Raw genomic sequence first — 14,835 nt, forward strand, 5'->3', positions numbered from 1 at the left:
GGTGGCGGTGTTCATATACTTTGGCAAACACTTTGTATATATAAAAAAAAAAATCCCGGCAATGATTTATTCATCCACATCGATTGATGTGAATGGAGAAATCGGGTTTGCCAGGGCATACGAGCTAAGTGGGTATGGATGTTGGGCGGAGCTCCTATGTCCTGGCAGACGCCTTTCCCCTCCTTTTTCTTTTTTTGGCAGAGATTTTTTCATCCACATTGATTGATGCGAATGAAGAAATCTGTGCCGTTCATTTTTTTCTTTCAGCCCAGAGGCTGAACGGAAAAAAAAAATCTCATTACCTGTATGCTCAATATAAGGAGAATAGCAGAAACTCCTAATGCTGGGCATACATGTAATGATTGCGGAGACCCTCAAATGCCAGGGCAGTACAAACACCCCACAAATAACACCATTTTGGAAAGAAGACACCCCAAGGTATTCGCTGAGGGGCATATTGAGTCCAGGAAAGATTGAAATTTTTGTCCCAAGTTAGCGGAAAGGGAGACTTTGTGAGAAAAAAAATAAAAAAATCAATTTCCGCTAACTTGTGCCAAAATTTTTTTTTTTCTATGAACTCGCCATGCCCCTCATTGAATACCTTGGGGTGTCTTCTTTCCAAAATGGGGTCACATGTGGGGTATTTATACTGCCCTGGCATTTTAGGGGCCCCAAAGCGTGAGAAGAAGTCTGGTATCCAAATGTCTAAAAATGCCCTCCTAAAAGGAATTTGGGCCCCTTTGCCCACCTAGGCTGCAAAAAAGTGTCACACATGTGGTATCTCCGTATTCAGTAGAAGTTGGTGAATGTGTTTTGGGGTGTCATTTTACATATACCCATGCTGGGTGAGATAAATATCTTGGTCAAATGCCAACTTTGTATAAAAAAATGGGAAAAGTTGTCTTTTGCCAAGATATTTCTCTCACCCAGCATGGGTATATGTAAAATGACACCACAAAACACATTCCCCAACTTCTCCCGAGTACGGCGATACCAGATGTGTGACACTTTTTTGCAGCCTAGGTGGGCAAAGGGGCCCACATTCCAAAGAGCACCTTTCGGATTTCACAGGTCATTTACCTACTTACCACACATTAGGGCCCCTGGAAAATGCCAGGGCAGTATAACTACCCCACAAGTGACCCTATTTTGGAAAGAAGACACCCCAAGGTATTCCGTGAGGGGCATGGCGAGTTCCTAGAATTTTTTATTTTTTGTCACAAGTTAGTGGAAAATTATGATTTTTTTTTTTTTTTTTTTTTTACATACAAAGTCTCATATTCCACTAACTTGTGACAAAAAATAAAAACTTCCATGAACTCACTATGCCCATCAGCGAATACCTTGGGATGTCTTCTTTCCAAAATGGGGTCACTTGTGGGGTAGTTATACTGCCCTGGCATTCTAGGGGCCCAAATGTGTGGTAAGGAGTTTGAAATCAAATTCTGTAAGAAATGACGAGTGAAATCCGAAAGGTGCTCTTTGGAATATGGGCCCCTTTGCCCACCTAGGCTGCAAAAAAGTGTCACACATCTGGTATCTCCGTACTCAGTAGAAGTTGGGGAATGTGTTTTGGGGTGTCATTTTACATATACCCATGCTGGGTGAGAGAAATATCTTGGCAAAAGACAACTTTTCCCATTTTTTTATACAAAGTTGGCATTTGACCAAGATATTTATCTCACCCAGCATGGGTATATGTAAAAAGACACCCCAAAACACATTCCCCAACTTCTACTGAATAAGGAGATACCAGATGTGTGACACTTTTTTGCAGCCTAGGTGGGCAAAGGGGCCCATATTCCAAAGAGCACCTTTCGGATTTCACTCGTCATTTTTTACAGAATTTGATTTCAAACTCCTTACCACACATTTGGGCCCCTAGAATACCAGGGCAGTAGAACTACCCCACAAGTGACCCCATTTTGGAAAGAAGAGACCCCAAGGTATTCGCTGATGGGCATAGTGAGTTCATAGAACTTTTTATTTTTTGTCACAAGTTAGTGGAATATGAGACTTTGTAATAAAAAAAAAAAAAAAAAAAAAAATCATCATTTTCCGCTAACTTGTGACAAAAAATAAAAAGTTCTATGAACTCACTATGCCCATCAGTGAATACCTTAGGGTGTGTACTTTCCGAAATGGGGTCATTTGTGGGGTGTTTGTTCTGTCTGGCCATTGTAGAACCTCAGGAAACATGACTGGTGCTCAGAAAGTCAGAGCTGCTTCAAAAAGCGGAAATTCACATTTTTGTACCATAGTTTGTAAACGCTATAACTTTTACCCAAACCATTTTTTTTTTACCCAAACATTTTTTTTTTATCAAAGACATGTAGGACAATAAATTTAGAGCAAAATTTATATATGGATCTTGTTTTTTTTGCAAAATTTTACAACTGAAAGTGAAAAATGTCATTTTTTTGCAAAAAAAATCGTTAAATTTCGATTAATAACAAAAAAAGTAAAAATGTCAGCAGCAATGAAATACCACCAAATGAAAGCTCTATTAGTGAGAAGAAAAGGAGGCAAAATTCATTTGGGTGGTAAGTTGCATGACCGAGCAATAAATGGTGAAAGTAGTGTAGGTCAGAAGTGTAAAAAGTGGCCTGGTCTTTCAGGGTGTTTAAGCACTGGGGGCTGAGGTGGTTAAAGGGGTTCTGCGGTTTGTTTAAACTGATGATCTATCCAGCATCTGATTCTGATCAGTGGGGGTCCGACACCCGGGACCCCCCGCCGATCAGCTGTTTGAGAAGGCAGGGGTGCTCCAGGAGCGCCGCGGCCTTCTCACTGTTTACCGCAGGCCCAGTGACATCACGGCTAGTATCACTTGCCTGGGCGGGGCTAAGCTCTGTTCACTTGAATGGAGCTTAGCCCCGCCCAGGCCATTTGATACTAGTCGTGACGTCACTGGGCCTGCAGTAAACAGTGAGAAGGCCGCGGCGCTACTGCCTTCTCAAACAGCTGATCGGCGGGGGGTCCCGGGTGTCGGACCCCCGCCGATTAGATGCTGATGATCTATCTAGAGGATACATCATCAGTTTAAAAAAAAATGCAGAACCCCTTTAAGTCTCTCAGACTCATATCAAAGACCTCTCAAGCAGCCAAACCAGAACCCTGCTCTGCGCTGAGCTGGGACAGAAAGCCCAACATAGCTGAACAGTCTGCAGACAGGAGTCTTGGGCTCATGCACACCACCGTATGTATCTTTTGGTCCGCAAAACACGGATCTGCAAAAAATACGGATGACATCCGTGTGCATGCCGTATTTTGTGTAACGGAACAGCTGGTCCCTAATAAAACAGTCCCATCCTTGTCCATAATTCAGACAATAATAGGACATGTTCTATTTTTTTGCGGAACGGAGATACGAACATGGAATGCAAACAGATTCACTTTTTTTTTTTACAGACCCATTGAAATGAAAGGTTCCGCATACGGTCTGCAAAAAAATAAAATAAAAAAAATAACGGAACGGACACGGAAAGAAAATACGTTCCTGTGCATGAGCCCTTACGAACGTATTATCTTTCCGTGTCCGTTTTGCGGACCGTATATGGAACCATTCATTTCAATGGGTCTGCAAAAAAAACTGAAGGTACTCCGTGTGCATTCCGTTTGCGTATTTCCGTTCCGCCAAAAAATAGAACATGTCCTATTATAGTCGGCATTACGGACAAGGATAGGACTGTTCTATTAGGGGCCAGCTGTTCCGTTCCGCAAAATACAGAATGCACGTGGATGTCATCCGTATTTTTTGCGGACCGCAAAATACATACGGTCGTGTATGAGGCCTTATAGAAAAGATTCAGGTTTTGGCAGATATATCCCAAGTCATTGTCCCAGGGCCTGTTTAATGGGCCAGACACTGAGTTGTAGGGCAACCGACCAGCCACACGGTGGCACTAAAGAGCCAGCTACCGGATCCCGGTTTCCATTCCCTTTTCCCCATCGAGATGCATTTGTTTGGACTGCAGCAGACACTCGATAGTTAAAAATCAATCTGCTGTGCAGACTGGGCCTTAGAAGACCAGAGCCTGGTTCAGACATGATCCTTGCCTGCGCACAGTCATCACCATAGTAACGACCAGGCTCCCAATGTCAATGAGACGCCTCTTAACCACAAGAAAAAAAAACTTACGGATGTAATCAGCTCTGACAGACGTCCGCAATTTTGTTCCGCATTTTGCGCAACGGAATTGCGGACCCATCAATCATCAGTCAGAACACGACTCAACCACTGCGCCTGCCAACTTGACAACACATATGACGCATTAAGGTGGGCGGGACCCAGGTTTATTCTTACAGGTCCGCCCCCGTCATGTGACTTTTAGCCCTGCCCTCCAATGCGCAGTTCGGAGGTGACGTTGAGGTGGGCGTTTCCAGTGCCGCGAGAAGCGTGTTTTGCACATCAGCCAATTGCTTTTCTGCTCTCCAGTCCACGTGGTTTCCTGGGGCGGGGCGGAAGTGATCTGCGCGGTGTATTGTGGGGAGTGTGGTTCCGGTGCGGAGAAGCAGGCAGGGCCGGAGCGGACTACAAGTCCCGTCATCCTACTACCGAGTGACATCTGCGGATACTGAGCCCACCCCAGAGAACCGCGCAGACCCGCCCGGCGACCGGACAACATGAGAGATAAACAGAAGCGCCGCAGAGAACGCACGTGGGCCGAGGCCGCCAAGATGGTACCGAGAGGGGCGGGGACGGGTACCGTGATCGGGGGGAGGTTATAATGAGGGAGCGCTGGCGTGACGTGTGTGGCGGAGAATCCGGGGGGGGTGAGGGGCGTGGGGTGGTGAGTGGGCATCTATTATATATATGGGGGGTGAGGGGTATGGGATTGCTCATTGTGGGGGAGGGGATGTCACTGAGTACATAACATGGGGCTGTTTTACTGTTTAGTCCCAGGATCTGGTGTAAGACGTCTCCCCCCACCCTGTGACCCTAGCGATATGCCACCAATATTCGCGGTGGGACAGTCCCTTTAGGGGACTATTTTATAAATAAAAGTAAAAGGATGAAGTGTCGGGATTAGAAGAAATGTAACAGAGCCCCATAAATTGTATTATACTCCGGAGCTGCATTTACAACTCTGCTAGTTATTGCGAACAGTTGCCATTTCTGGTTACCCCCAACTTGGGGGGGGGGGGGTTGGGAACTGTGCTGATATAACTTTTACCAGGGTGCAAACTGCCAAAACACCGAATACATAGAGGATGCTGGGAGATTTCAGCCTTGACACTGTAGAATAGTGAGTACAGCTCTGGGGTCTAATACAGGATGTAACTCAGGATCAGTACAGGATAAGTAATGTATGTACACAATGACTCTAGCAGCAGAATAGTGAGTGCAGCTCTGGAGTATAATACAGGATATAACTCAGGATCAGTACAGGATAAGTAATGTATGTACACAGTGACTCCACCAGCAGAATAGTGAGTGCAGCTCTGGAGTACAATACGGGATGTAACTGGGGATCAGTACAGGATAATGTTATGTACAGTTGTAATAAAAAGTATGTGAACCCTTTGGAGTTACTTGGATTGCTAATAAGGCTACTTTCACACTGGCGTTTTGGTTTCAGTTTCCGAGATCCATCATGCGCTCTCACAAGCGCTCCAAAATGGATCAGTTTGCTTTCTAATGCATTCTGAATGGAGAAGGATCCGCTCAGAATGCATCAGTTCAGGGCTGTGGAGTCGGGAGGCAATTTTGGGTACCTGGAGTCGGCAAAAATGAACCGACTCCTACTAAATTTAAATTGGAATAAAAAAAATTTGAAAAGCAAGTTTAAATGTCCCAATTCACAAAAAGCTATAATTAATGACTTCTCTACTGTAAGAATAAAGGCCAATGCATGCAGTGCGTCACGTTACCGCAAAACGAACGCGTTAAGTGACCGTGAAGAAGCATGCTTTTCATATGCTTCACTATATGGCACGCAACGCACAGTTAAGGAGCGGCAATATTTATACTTTCCATTGTGTTGTGTTCCGCTGTTACAGGGAACGCAACGCCCATGGTTAACCTAGCTCAGGGATGGGCAAACTGCGGCTCTCCAGCTGTTGTAAAACTACAACTCCCAGTCTGCCTACAGCAGGGCTTGATGGGACTTGTAGTTTTACAACAGCTGGAGAGCCGCAGTTTGCCAAGTAAATATTTTTTTGCAGGACTAGACTTGTATAACTGAAGGGAATGGATAGTAAGACTGAAGCTGTAAACCATTTGAAAAACTGCTATCGTTTTGGCGGCTCGGATGCGGACCCAATCACTTCAATGGGGCCGCAAAAGATGCGGACAGCACTCCGTGTGCTGTCCGCAACCGTTGCTCCGTTCCGTGGCCCCGCTAAAAAAATATAACCTGTCCTATTCTTGTCCGCGCTTTGCAGACAAGAATAGGCATTTTATTGAAGACTATCCGTGCTGTTCCGCAAATTGCGGAACGCGCACGGGCGCCATCAGTGTTTTGCGGCCACGGTCGTGTGCATGCGGCCTTAGGCTATAAAAACTTGTAAACTCAGATTGTTAGCTTAAACTTTAAACATGACTATGGGATTCTACTAGGGAAATCATGTTTCACAATTAATGCCCCGTCCTGGATCCTCCCACTGCCCGATCTTCAGCAGAAGATCAGCACACAAAGGAGAAAGCAGCAGCTTCTGCCCAACTACCTCTCTGCTATAAGAGCTTAGAAGAACTTGGTGGAACAGCTGTATGTTGCCTTTCTTTCCTTCAAGGAACGTATTAAATACAGAGGAGTCGGAAGTACCAAAAACTGAGGAGTTGGAGTCTGAGAGTTGGAGTCTGAGCATTTATCTACCGACTCCACAGCCCTTATTTCGTCTCCATTCCGCTTTGGAGACTGACACCAAAACGCTGCTTGCAGCATTTCGGTGTCTGTCTGATGACTTTCAATGGTGTTCTTGACGAATCCGCCTTGGCTAGGTTGCGGATAATACAGACGGATCCGCCTCGGCTAGGTTGCGGATAATACAGACGGATCCGCCTCGGCTAGGTTGCGGATAATACAGACGGATCCGCCTCGGCTAGGTTGCGGATAATACAGACGGATCCGCCTCGGCTAGGGTGCGGATAATACAGACGGATCCGCCTCGGCTAGGTTGCGGATAATACAGACGGATCCGCCTCGGCTAGGTTGCGGATAATACAGACGGATCCGCCTCGGCTAGGTTGCGGATAATACAGACGGATCCGCCTCGGCTAGGTTGCGGATAATACAGACGGATCCGCCTCGGCTAGGTTGCGGATAATACAGACGGATCCGCCTCGGCTATGTTGCGGATAATACAGACGGATCCGCCTCGGCTATGTTGCGGATAATACAGACGGATCCGCCTTGGCCATGTTGCAGATAATACAGACGGATCCGCCTTGGCCATGTTGCAGATAATACAGACGGATCCGCCTTGGCCGTGTTGCAGATAATACAGACGGATCCGCCTTGGCCGTGTTGCAGATAATACAGACGGATCCGCCTTGGCCGTGTTGCAGATAATACAGACGGATCCGCCTTGGCCGTGTTGCAGATAATACAAATGGAATGGGGGGAGATTCACTTTTCAAAATGCAGCCAAAAACTGGCGTACATTCTAGTGATGAGCGAAGCGAGCTTCCGATGCTACACCCAAAGTCGCGTCGCTCAAAACTTCGGGTTAATGCTGTACAGAGATCTGTCTCCGTACAGCATTAAAATGTATGGGCTCTGATGAGTCCAAGTTAGTTATTTGCAAAGTCGTGCGAGACTTCGTTGAATAACGTTGGAAAACCACTTTAAAAATTGGAACCGAACTTGGCTTTGGTTCCGACTGGTACCTCATTGGAGCCCGTACATTTTAATGCTGTACAGAGACTGATCTCCGTACAGCATTAGTTCGAAGTTTTGAGTGAAGCGACTTTGGATGTGGCATCCGAAGCAAGTTTCACTGATCACTGGTACATGCACTAAACTGCATTTATTTAGGGAGTCATTTATTAAGACTGGTGTTTTAGACGCCGGTCATAATAAAGCCCCTGCACTGGCGGTGGATCCGCCGGAGTTATGAGGAGGCTTAGCGCATCCAGCGCCACTTCTAAATGTAAGCCAGCTTCCTCGCTTTCTTACATTTAGACCACATTCTACACCTAAAACAGACGTAGAAAATGATGAATGAGACGGGCCTGTCCCCACCCACACCAGACCCACTTTTTTAGACCTGGCGTGAGATGGGATAAATAGCGTATTTCTGGATAATGAGATGTGTCTGATTTATTAAGTGGCAGATGCCTGTAAATAAATTAGGCTCATCTCTGGCGGTCCGTGCTCCAGAAACTGAAGCCCCCATCAGCTGCGGGCTAGTGTACACTTCAGCTGCACTTCCTGGCATGAGTTATATAGTAAATCCGGCTGGGCGGATCCGCCCTCTTATAGCTACGTTAAAAAAGCGAAACTATGGGGTGCGCCATATTTTGCAACCTTTTTAAGCCATTGTTGTCGTTAAGACATTAGTAAATGCCCCTCAATGTGTTTTAAATCTTTGGCGCAAAAGAAGCCACCTAATAGGTGTATAAATGTAGACTAGACAGATTGGTTATCCAGCGCCAGCCACTGTGATGAATCTGCTGCGCATCCGCACGGCCGTTCTGTGGCCCTGCAAAAAAGATGGAGCATGTCCTATTCTTGTCTATTTTCCGGACAATTATAGGACATTTCTATTGAAGTGAAAATGAATATGGCAGCATGCGCACAGCTGGGATCCGTCTTTTGCGGACCACAATACGGATACGGTCACGCGCACGAGCCCTTAGACTGCTTGGTTCATGTTGAAATGAAACCGGATTAGTTCATCTGCCCCATTGAGTACATATCCTTTAATTTAATAACTTAGATCCCCCATTTTGCAGCAGTCACTTCCACCAAACGTTTCCGGCAGCTACAAATCAGATTAGTACAATGCCGAGGAGGAATTTTAGTCTGTTCCTCCCTGCAAACGTGTTTCAGCTGAATATTTCTGGGATGTGCTGTGTGCACAGCGCTCTTCAGATCACGCTGCCGCATCTTGATAAGACTAGGGGGTCATGCACACGACCATGGTTTCTGTCTGCATTTTTTGCGGGTTGGATGCGGACCTGTTCACTCCGGTGGCGTCTCAGAAGATGCTGACAGCACACTTTATGTCCGTTCCACTGCACCGCAAAAGTATAGAACATGTCCTATTCTTGTCCTTTATGTGGACAAGGATAGGACAGTTCTACCGAGGGGGGGGGGGGGTATTCCATTTGTGGACCACAAAAACTGCAACGGCGGTGTGCATGAGCCTTAAAGGGGCTGTTCAGAATTTTGATATTACTGCCCCCCCCCCCCCCCCCCAATCTGATGGAGGGGCTGGTCGGGCGTGCGCCCTGCTGCTCTGTTCATTCTCTATGGGAGTGCTGGAGATGGCAGCATTCAGATAGGGCTGCAGTAAATAATTATTTTAGAAATAAAGTATTCTATCGATTTATTTTACGATTAATTAAGTAATCTAATAAGAAAAAATTAATTGACTGTTTTCCTTTATAAAAACTCATCAGACCCCCTGCCATCAGTCCCCAACACCCTTTGTTCCCCCCTTGAGCCAGCAGCTTGCCCCCAACACCCGGAGTGCACAGCGTCATTGGTTGCTATGACGCTGTGCACTCCGGGCTCCCCACCTTAGTCGCACCAACTTACCTTTCCAGCAGGGGTGTCGCTGACACTCCATTGTTCCGCTCTGCGTCTGACGTCACACAGCGCGTCAGGTCACGTCGTGCGTACGTCAGGAGGTCAGTGCAGCGCAGGGCCACGGATGTGCTGTGGGGTGTCCGGAGGCCATCTGCTGGAAAGGTGAGTATTGCGGGGCCAGCGGGAGACCATGGAGCGGGAGTAATGGCAAGCGCTTCCCTCCCGCTCCGTGGTCACGTGACACAAACGAATCTTTGATGCAAAAAAATTTGCATCAGGGATTTTTTGGGCGAAATACTCAATTCAATCGAGTAATCGTTTCAGCCCTACATTCAGCTATCTTCGGCGCTCCCATAAAAAATGGGACATGCTAGCGTAAAACCCTGATAAGTGGGCACACACTGAACAACCCATTGTCAGAACGGGCACAATGGCATCATAAATGTGCCTTTCAGTCAATAAAAACATTGAGAGTCATTTACTAAAGACTAGTGCTTCCCATATCGGTCTTAGGGCTCATGCACACGACCGTATGTATTTTGCGGCCCATAAAAAAAAAAAAAAAGCATGACATCCGTATTTTGCGGAACGGAACAGCTGCCCCCTTTTTTTTTTTGCAAAATGGAATGCACACGGAGTAACTTCCGTTGTTTTTTTTTTTTTGTCTGACCCATTGAAATTAATGGTTCTGTATACGGTCCACAAAGAAAACGGAACGGACACGGAAAGAAAATACGTTTGTGTGCATGAGCCCTTAGTCCCTACACACTACAGCCATATATCTCAGCCACAGCCTGTGGCGCTCTGCATAGTGTAGCAGCTGTTATCCAGTGCCGGGTCTCCTGGCTTCGGCGGGTTTACAGCCAGTATTGTGATACTCGATACCATGCGAAAGAAAATTAAAACGCCCAAAAAATCTTGTGCATTTTATGGAACGTCCGAACCATAAAAGAGCAATCCTATCCTATCTATTTTTTTTTTTTGTTGGGGGGACAGGGTGACTAAAAAATTGTGAATCGTGTGTTACAGCGTTCACCACATAGAATATTTTTTAATATTTTAATCGTTCAGACTTTTTTGGACGTGACGATACCTAATATGTTTTATTATTTTATATATTTTTATATGTAAAATTGGGAAAGGGGGTAATTTAACCCCTTTCTTGACCAGCCGCCCAGCTCCGTACTATTACGGCGGGCTGATCGGGCGGGACTGATAGCCGGACCCCTGCTGTATGCTGATGCCGGCGCATTAACCCTTGATGTCCGCGCTGACCGCGGCATGTGCGATGTGTGGAGGGAGAGAGCTTCCATAGAGTCCCCGTGCTGCTGTAACGGGGATCCGATGGCAGGGAAGGCAGCCCGATGCCTTACTCTAGGCATCGTGGCTGCCTTCCGTGACAGCCTGTGAGATCCAGCCCCCTGATACGGATGTGGTGCCATTTTCATGCATGGTTGCTAAGGAGATGATGGGGATGAAAGCAACCCCGTGCCCCATTAAAATGCATTCACTGTATTATTTTCCCTTATAACATGGTTATAAGGGAAAATGGCATTCTTAATACAGAATGCATAGTACAATAGGGCTGGAGGGGTTAAAAAAAAATAATTAACTCACCTCATCCACTTGATTGCGCAGCCGGCATTGTCTTCTTGCTGCTTCTTTCAGGACCAAAGGTCCTTTTGCAGGTCCTGAAAGAAGAAGCAAGAAGACAATGCCGGCTGCGCGATCAAGTGGATGAGGTGAGTTAATTTTTTTTATTTTTGAACACCTCAATCTAGGGTTGTTGCGGGTATCGAAATTTCGATACCCAATCGATACTTTTGTCCCGGTATCGATACAATAACGGGATTTCCATTTTTTCGATACTGGGCTGCGCTGTCTAGTATCTCTGAACATGAGCGCGCTGCTGTCAGTGCGCCCCCCACCCCATTAAAATCATTGATGGCACAGTGCCCCCACCCCCCAGTATTAAAATCATTGGTGGCAGTGGCCACAGGTTCCTCTCCCCTCCCCCCTCATTGGTGATGCAGTGACCGCTTCTGATCGGAGCCCCAGCAGTGAAATCCTGGGGCTCCGATCGGTTACCATGGCAGCCAGGACGCTACTGAAGCCCTGGCTTCCATAGTCAGCTCCCTGCTGCTGTGTGCACAGAGCACAGGGCAGCAGGGAGTGTGAGCTCCTATTCATCCTGATAGAGCTCTATCAGGGTGAATAGGACAAGGGAGGAAAAAAATCCCAGGTTCTGGCCCCTAAGGGGGGAAATAGTTATCAAATCAAAAGTGTAAAAAAAAAAAAAAAGAACCCACCAAAATATTAAGTATGAATCACCCCCTTTCACAATTTCACATATAAAATGTATAAACATATCACATATCGCCGCGTCAAAAAAGTCCAAACTATTAAAATATAAAAATAATCTATGTGGTGAACGCCGGAACAGAAAAAATAAATATAAACTGCGCGATTCGCCATTTTTAAAAATGCGAAATGCACGTGGCTTTTTTGCAATACTTTTTTATGGTATCGAAACAGAATAAAAAATTTGGTATCGCAACAACTCTACCTCAATCTACATTTTACTATGCATTCTGTACTAAGAATGCTATTAGTCTCCCTTATAACCATGTTATAAGGGAAAATAATACAATCTACACAACACCGATCCCAAACCTGAACTTCTGTGAAGAAGTTCGTGTCTGGGTACCACAGTCAGTTTTTTTTTCTCACGCGCGTGCAAAATGCATTGAACTCGCATGGAAAAAACTGAAAACGCAATCGCCTACAAAACTCACCCCACTCGCAGGCAAAATTGCACGATTTTTCCGCGAAGCACCTGCATCCTATCTGGCCCTCACACGCGACGCCCGTGTGAAAGAGGCTTTAGGGGCTAGAATCCTTGACTTAATAGATCTCTATCAGGGTGAATAGGACCTCACACTCTCCCTGCTGCCCTGTGCTTTGTGCACACAGCGGCAGGGAGGTTACTATGGCAGCCAAGGCTTCAGTAGCGTCCTGGCTGCCATGGTAACCGATCAGAGCCCCACGGTTTCACTGCTGGGGCTCCGATCGGAAGCTACCACTGCACCACCAATGCAAATACTGAGGGGGGGGGGGGCCGGCTGTGGCCACTGCGCCAACAATGAATATAATTAACCCTTAAATACAAATGTAGGCAGCGGGTGCCGGCTGTATCACACAGCTGCCACCCGGCCTCAATGACGGGGATCCTGCTAAGCCCCATCAATTAACCTCTCAGGTGCTGCGATTTAATACTGATCGCTGCACCTGAGGGGTTAATTGACGGGGTTCGGCGGGATTGCCAGAGCCGGCACCCGCTGCCTACATTTGTATTTAGGGGTTAATTATATTCATTTGGTGGCGCAGTGGCCTCCCCCACCCTCCTCAGTATTATACTCATTGGTGGCCAGCGCCAACTTGGCAGCCCCCTCCCCTTAATCTATTCATTGGTGGCGGCTGCACCACAGTGGGGAGGGTCTCCCCCCCCCTCCACTCTGCCGACTGGCGGGATTACTGCGCAGTGTACTGGTGTAATGTGCGCTGGACGTTTAGAAGCAGACCGCACTGTTAAGTGCGACTGCCCCTATGATGTCACTAAAATACCGCGGTAATTAGGAAATGGCCATATCGCAGTTTCTTAATACCGTGGTATCATGAATACCGGTATATCACCCGCCCCAACCCTATGTCAAACCCCTGCTGATCTGACTTTTATGACCTATTCTGAGTTGGCCAGTCCAACCATTTTTTAGTTTATTTACTTGCATGCTCTGGGTCCTTGTCCTGTGGCGTCACTGAAAGTCTCCTCAGCCTGAGGTCGTGGGCTCTTACAGTCTTCTGTAAAATCGTTGTTCCTTCAGTCACAAGGCGGCCAAGCCAGGAAGCAGCAAAGCAGCCATGACGTTCGCTCCACCATGCTTCAGTTCAGATGAGGTTTTGGTATTGTTGTGCAGCGTTCTTTTTCCACCAGGCATAGCGTGACTTTGTTCTACAAAGTTCCCCTTTTGTCTTCTCTATCCAGAGAACGCCTTCTGAGAAGCACTGTAGAACATCCAGGAGATCTCAGGGCAGCAGCAGCTTCCCTCCCATTGTCCTTCCATTAACACCATTCTTGTTCTAGCAGTGGACACATGCACACAGTTGTTGTTGTTTTTTTGTTACACTTGGGTTCTTTCCCACCTGTCTGTGTTTCTTCAAGTGATCTTTACAGGATTCCCCCTCCAGGGGAGAGTAGTAGCAGTAGTGAGTGCAGCTCTGGAGAATAATGTAGGATGTAACGTGGGATCAGTACAGGATAGGTAATGTAGGTACACAGTGACTCCACCAGCAGAGTAGTGAGTGCAGCTCTGGAGTATAATACAAGATGTAACTCAGGATAAGTAATGTGATGTACAGTTGTAAGAAAAAGTATGTGAACAGTTTGGAATTGCCAGGATTGCTGCATGGGGCATAAACTTTAGGCCTCATGCACACGACCGTTATGTGTTTTGCAATCCGCAAAACACGGATGGCGTCCGTTTGCGTTCCTCAATTTGTGTAACGGCGCGGACACTCATTAATATAACTGCCTATTCTTGTCCGCAAAATGTACAAGAATAGGACAGGTTACATTTTTTTTTTTTCTGCGGAGCCACGGATGCGAAAAGCACACTGAGTGCTGTCCGCATCTTTTGTGGCCCCATTGAAGTGAATGGTTTTGCATCCAAGCCGCAAATGCTGCGACTCGGATGCTGACCAAAACAATGGTGGTGTCCATGAGGCCTTAGGCTGAAAATCCATAGCACAGTGAGATTTTAAGAAAACGCATGCACACTCTATGTAAGAAATCCACTGCAAACAGATGGTCCGCAATATGTAGGCAGCGGCCGTGTGCTCCACGCACCACTGATGCGGACCCATTCACTTGAATGGGTCTGTAATCTGGAGCTGCAATGCAGAACGGAGGCACGGAAGTTGGGACCCCACTGAAGCACTATGGAGTTTCTGTCCGTGCCTCCGCACCACATTGGGGACGGCAAGAGGCCTTAGGAAGAGGCAGCAATGTCCCCGGGTGCTGCATCCTCTTCAAACATTAGGGGTGTCAGCAGTCAGAACCCCACCCATCTGATTTTGATTACCT

General features: G+C 46.7%; 1 protein-coding gene across 4 annotated transcripts in view; it reads left to right on the forward strand.

Moving 5' to 3' along the window:
• The first annotated feature begins 4,459 nt into the window (after positions 1–4,459).
• ASXL1 (ASXL transcriptional regulator 1) overlaps positions 4,460–14,835 on the forward strand; it is a 29,337-nt gene continuing 18,961 nt past the window's right edge. For all 4 annotated transcript variants that reach the window (XM_040434656.1, XM_040434654.1, XM_040434657.1 and 1 more), the window contains exon 1: positions 4,460–4,680. In XM_040434656.1, coding sequence (XP_040290590.1) covers positions 4,624–4,680 — 57 coding nt within the window. In that variant the 5' untranslated portion in view covers positions 4,460–4,623. The remainder of the gene's footprint in view (positions 4,681–14,835) is intronic.

Source organism: Bufo bufo, chromosome 6 (assembly GCF_905171765.1).
Source record: "Bufo bufo chromosome 6, aBufBuf1.1, whole genome shotgun sequence".
Taxonomy (NCBI): Eukaryota; Metazoa; Chordata; class Amphibia; order Anura; family Bufonidae; genus Bufo; species Bufo bufo.